This window comes from Octopus bimaculoides, chromosome 28 (assembly GCF_001194135.2).
Source record: "Octopus bimaculoides isolate UCB-OBI-ISO-001 chromosome 28, ASM119413v2, whole genome shotgun sequence".
Taxonomy (NCBI): Eukaryota; Metazoa; Mollusca; class Cephalopoda; order Octopoda; family Octopodidae; genus Octopus; species Octopus bimaculoides.
The window spans coordinates 4,125,211-4,127,455 of NC_069008.1; the positions used below are offsets into that span (position 1 = coordinate 4,125,211).

A 2,245-nucleotide genomic window follows, 5' to 3' on the forward strand; every position below is an offset into this window, starting at 1 on the left:
TTGAAGGGAATGGTAGTCATTTCCTTCGATTTCTAGATAGAATCGAATAAGAAATACCACTTATTGACCAAAGACAAGAAGGAAATCTGTGGGATTGAGCAGAATATTTGCTAAAAAGATATTTCTGCTTCTGCAACTCAGCATTGAATCTGTCTGAAATGTAATGGAAAAATAGGTCGGTTTCAAAACATTGATGTCCAGGTGATAAAACTAGCCATTTCCTTTAATTTCTAGATGGAAGCAAATAGGAAATAATAACACTTGCTGACCAAACACAAAACACTGTTACACAGTGTTATCATCTGAATATCCTAACATTATTAAAATTCCTTTGTTTTTTAAATTTAAAAAATAATTTTTGATTTCTTTTACCACAGAAGCTGGAAAGATGGCACTGAATATCTTCAAGCAGCAGGGCCTGTCCCACACTGTAGGAGACGGGGAGACAAACGACCCCGTTGTCGATCCTGTTGTTGAGACAGTTGTTGGGGACACAAACGACCAAGTAAGCATCTCTCTTTTAACATTTTCACTGGTTTCAGTCTTGAAGGGTTTCATCAAACAAATCGACCACAGTGCTTATTTTTTAATCTGGTTCTTGTTCTATTGGATTCCTTTTTGCTGAACTGCTAAGTTACAGGGATATAAAAAAAAACCCTAGCACTAGTTGTCAAGTGGCGGTAGGGGACAAAACCAAACACACACACAGACATATACATACACACACACACATATACATATATATCATCATCATCATGCAGTGTTTTAAATCCAGGCTTTGTCCCCGTTAACTGGGGTGGCCAGATCTATCTCACTGCCATAGCAACTGAGGCTGGCTAGTGCCCATTCTCCCTTGCTATCATGAGGCTCTGTTTGGAGATGGATTTTCTACAGGGAGCATGCCCATCCTTATATATATATATATATATATACACACACACACACATATATATACCCTGTGATAGTGAACCACTGATTTTGAATTACCCTGCATTATATCACATCATGTGTTCCATCTGTAATTTTATTTTTGTTTCTTTTCGCTTTACAGAAGGTCATTACCATAGTAACAACAGATCAAGCCGAAGAGGAACCAGTTATAGTGACGGTGACCCCAGATGTTTCAAATGAAGCTGCATTGACTGTAGAGTCAGCTGGTAATTAACTACATTTTGTTGTTGTTGTTCTTTATCCTCTTTCCCAGGTCAGCCCTGATTCAACTCTCCTATAATTAAGACTTTGCAGACTTTTACCACCCTGTGGGAGGAAGGTGTCTCCCTTATTGGTTCATATATACATACTTAAGGCAATAAGGTGTGATTTGAGGGAGATTTGGCTGCTATGTCTACAAGTACATTACCTAATATGTGTTTTACCTTTTTTTTAAAGATGGTCAGGCTGCATGGAAGGAGATTTGGCTGTTATTTCTAGCAGGTCTTGCTCCCTATAGGGGGTCTCCCTCATTGGCTCATACATACATATGTTATTGACTAGCACCCTCCCCCAAAATTTCAGGCCTTGTTCCTGTAATATAAGTGATTAATATTTTTATTATTATCATTATTATTATTATTATTATTATTATTAAAGGTGGCTGTTAGCGCACTGGGCAAATTATTATTATTATTATTATTATTATTATTATTATTATTATTATTGCATTTAATCTTACCTGAAACAACTTAATACCTTCCGACTAATATTTTCGCCTTTACAGAAGAACAACCCCCTCCAGCTAAGAAATGCCGGTTGGAAGCTGAAGAGGAGACCACAGTGGCAGTACAGCTGGATAACATCTTAGAGGTATGGCTTTTGTCATTTATGTATGTATGTGTGTATATGAGGTGATATCAAAAAGTGCCAGGACTAGCTATGTTTGATAAAAAATAACTTATTTACCTACATTTTAACTTACCCCTTTTGGAATTGTCATCCCCATTCGAAATAGTCTCTTTGCATAGTAATACCCCAGTCACAGCATTCCTGCCACTTTTGGAATTCAGTCTGAAAGTTGTTTCCCATAAGCGAGTCGACTCAGGATCTTGACAACATAGGTGCAGGAGTGGCTGTGTGCTAAGTAGCTTGCTTACCAACCACATGGTTCTGGGCTCAGTCCCACTTCGTGGCATCTTGGGCAAGTGTTTTCTACTATAGCCTCGGGCTGACCAAAGCCTTGTGAGTGGATTTGGTAGACAGAAACTGAAAGAAGCCCATTGTGTATATAATATATATATATATATATATA

The 2,245-nt window shown here is 37.8% G+C and overlaps 1 protein-coding gene across 4 annotated transcripts in view; it reads left to right on the forward strand.

Moving 5' to 3' along the window:
• The window catches only part of LOC106873792 (GA-binding protein subunit beta-1), a 13,795-nt gene that overhangs the window by 10,272 nt on the left and 1,278 nt on the right, over positions 1-2,245 (forward strand). For all 4 annotated transcript variants that reach the window (XM_014921303.2, XM_014921307.2, XM_014921306.2 and 1 more), the window contains exons 9-11: positions 378-505; positions 1,052-1,157; positions 1,718-1,803. In XM_014921303.2, coding sequence (XP_014776789.1) covers positions 378-505; positions 1,052-1,157; positions 1,718-1,803 — 320 coding nt within the window. The remainder of the gene's footprint in view (positions 1-377; positions 506-1,051; positions 1,158-1,717; positions 1,804-2,245) is intronic.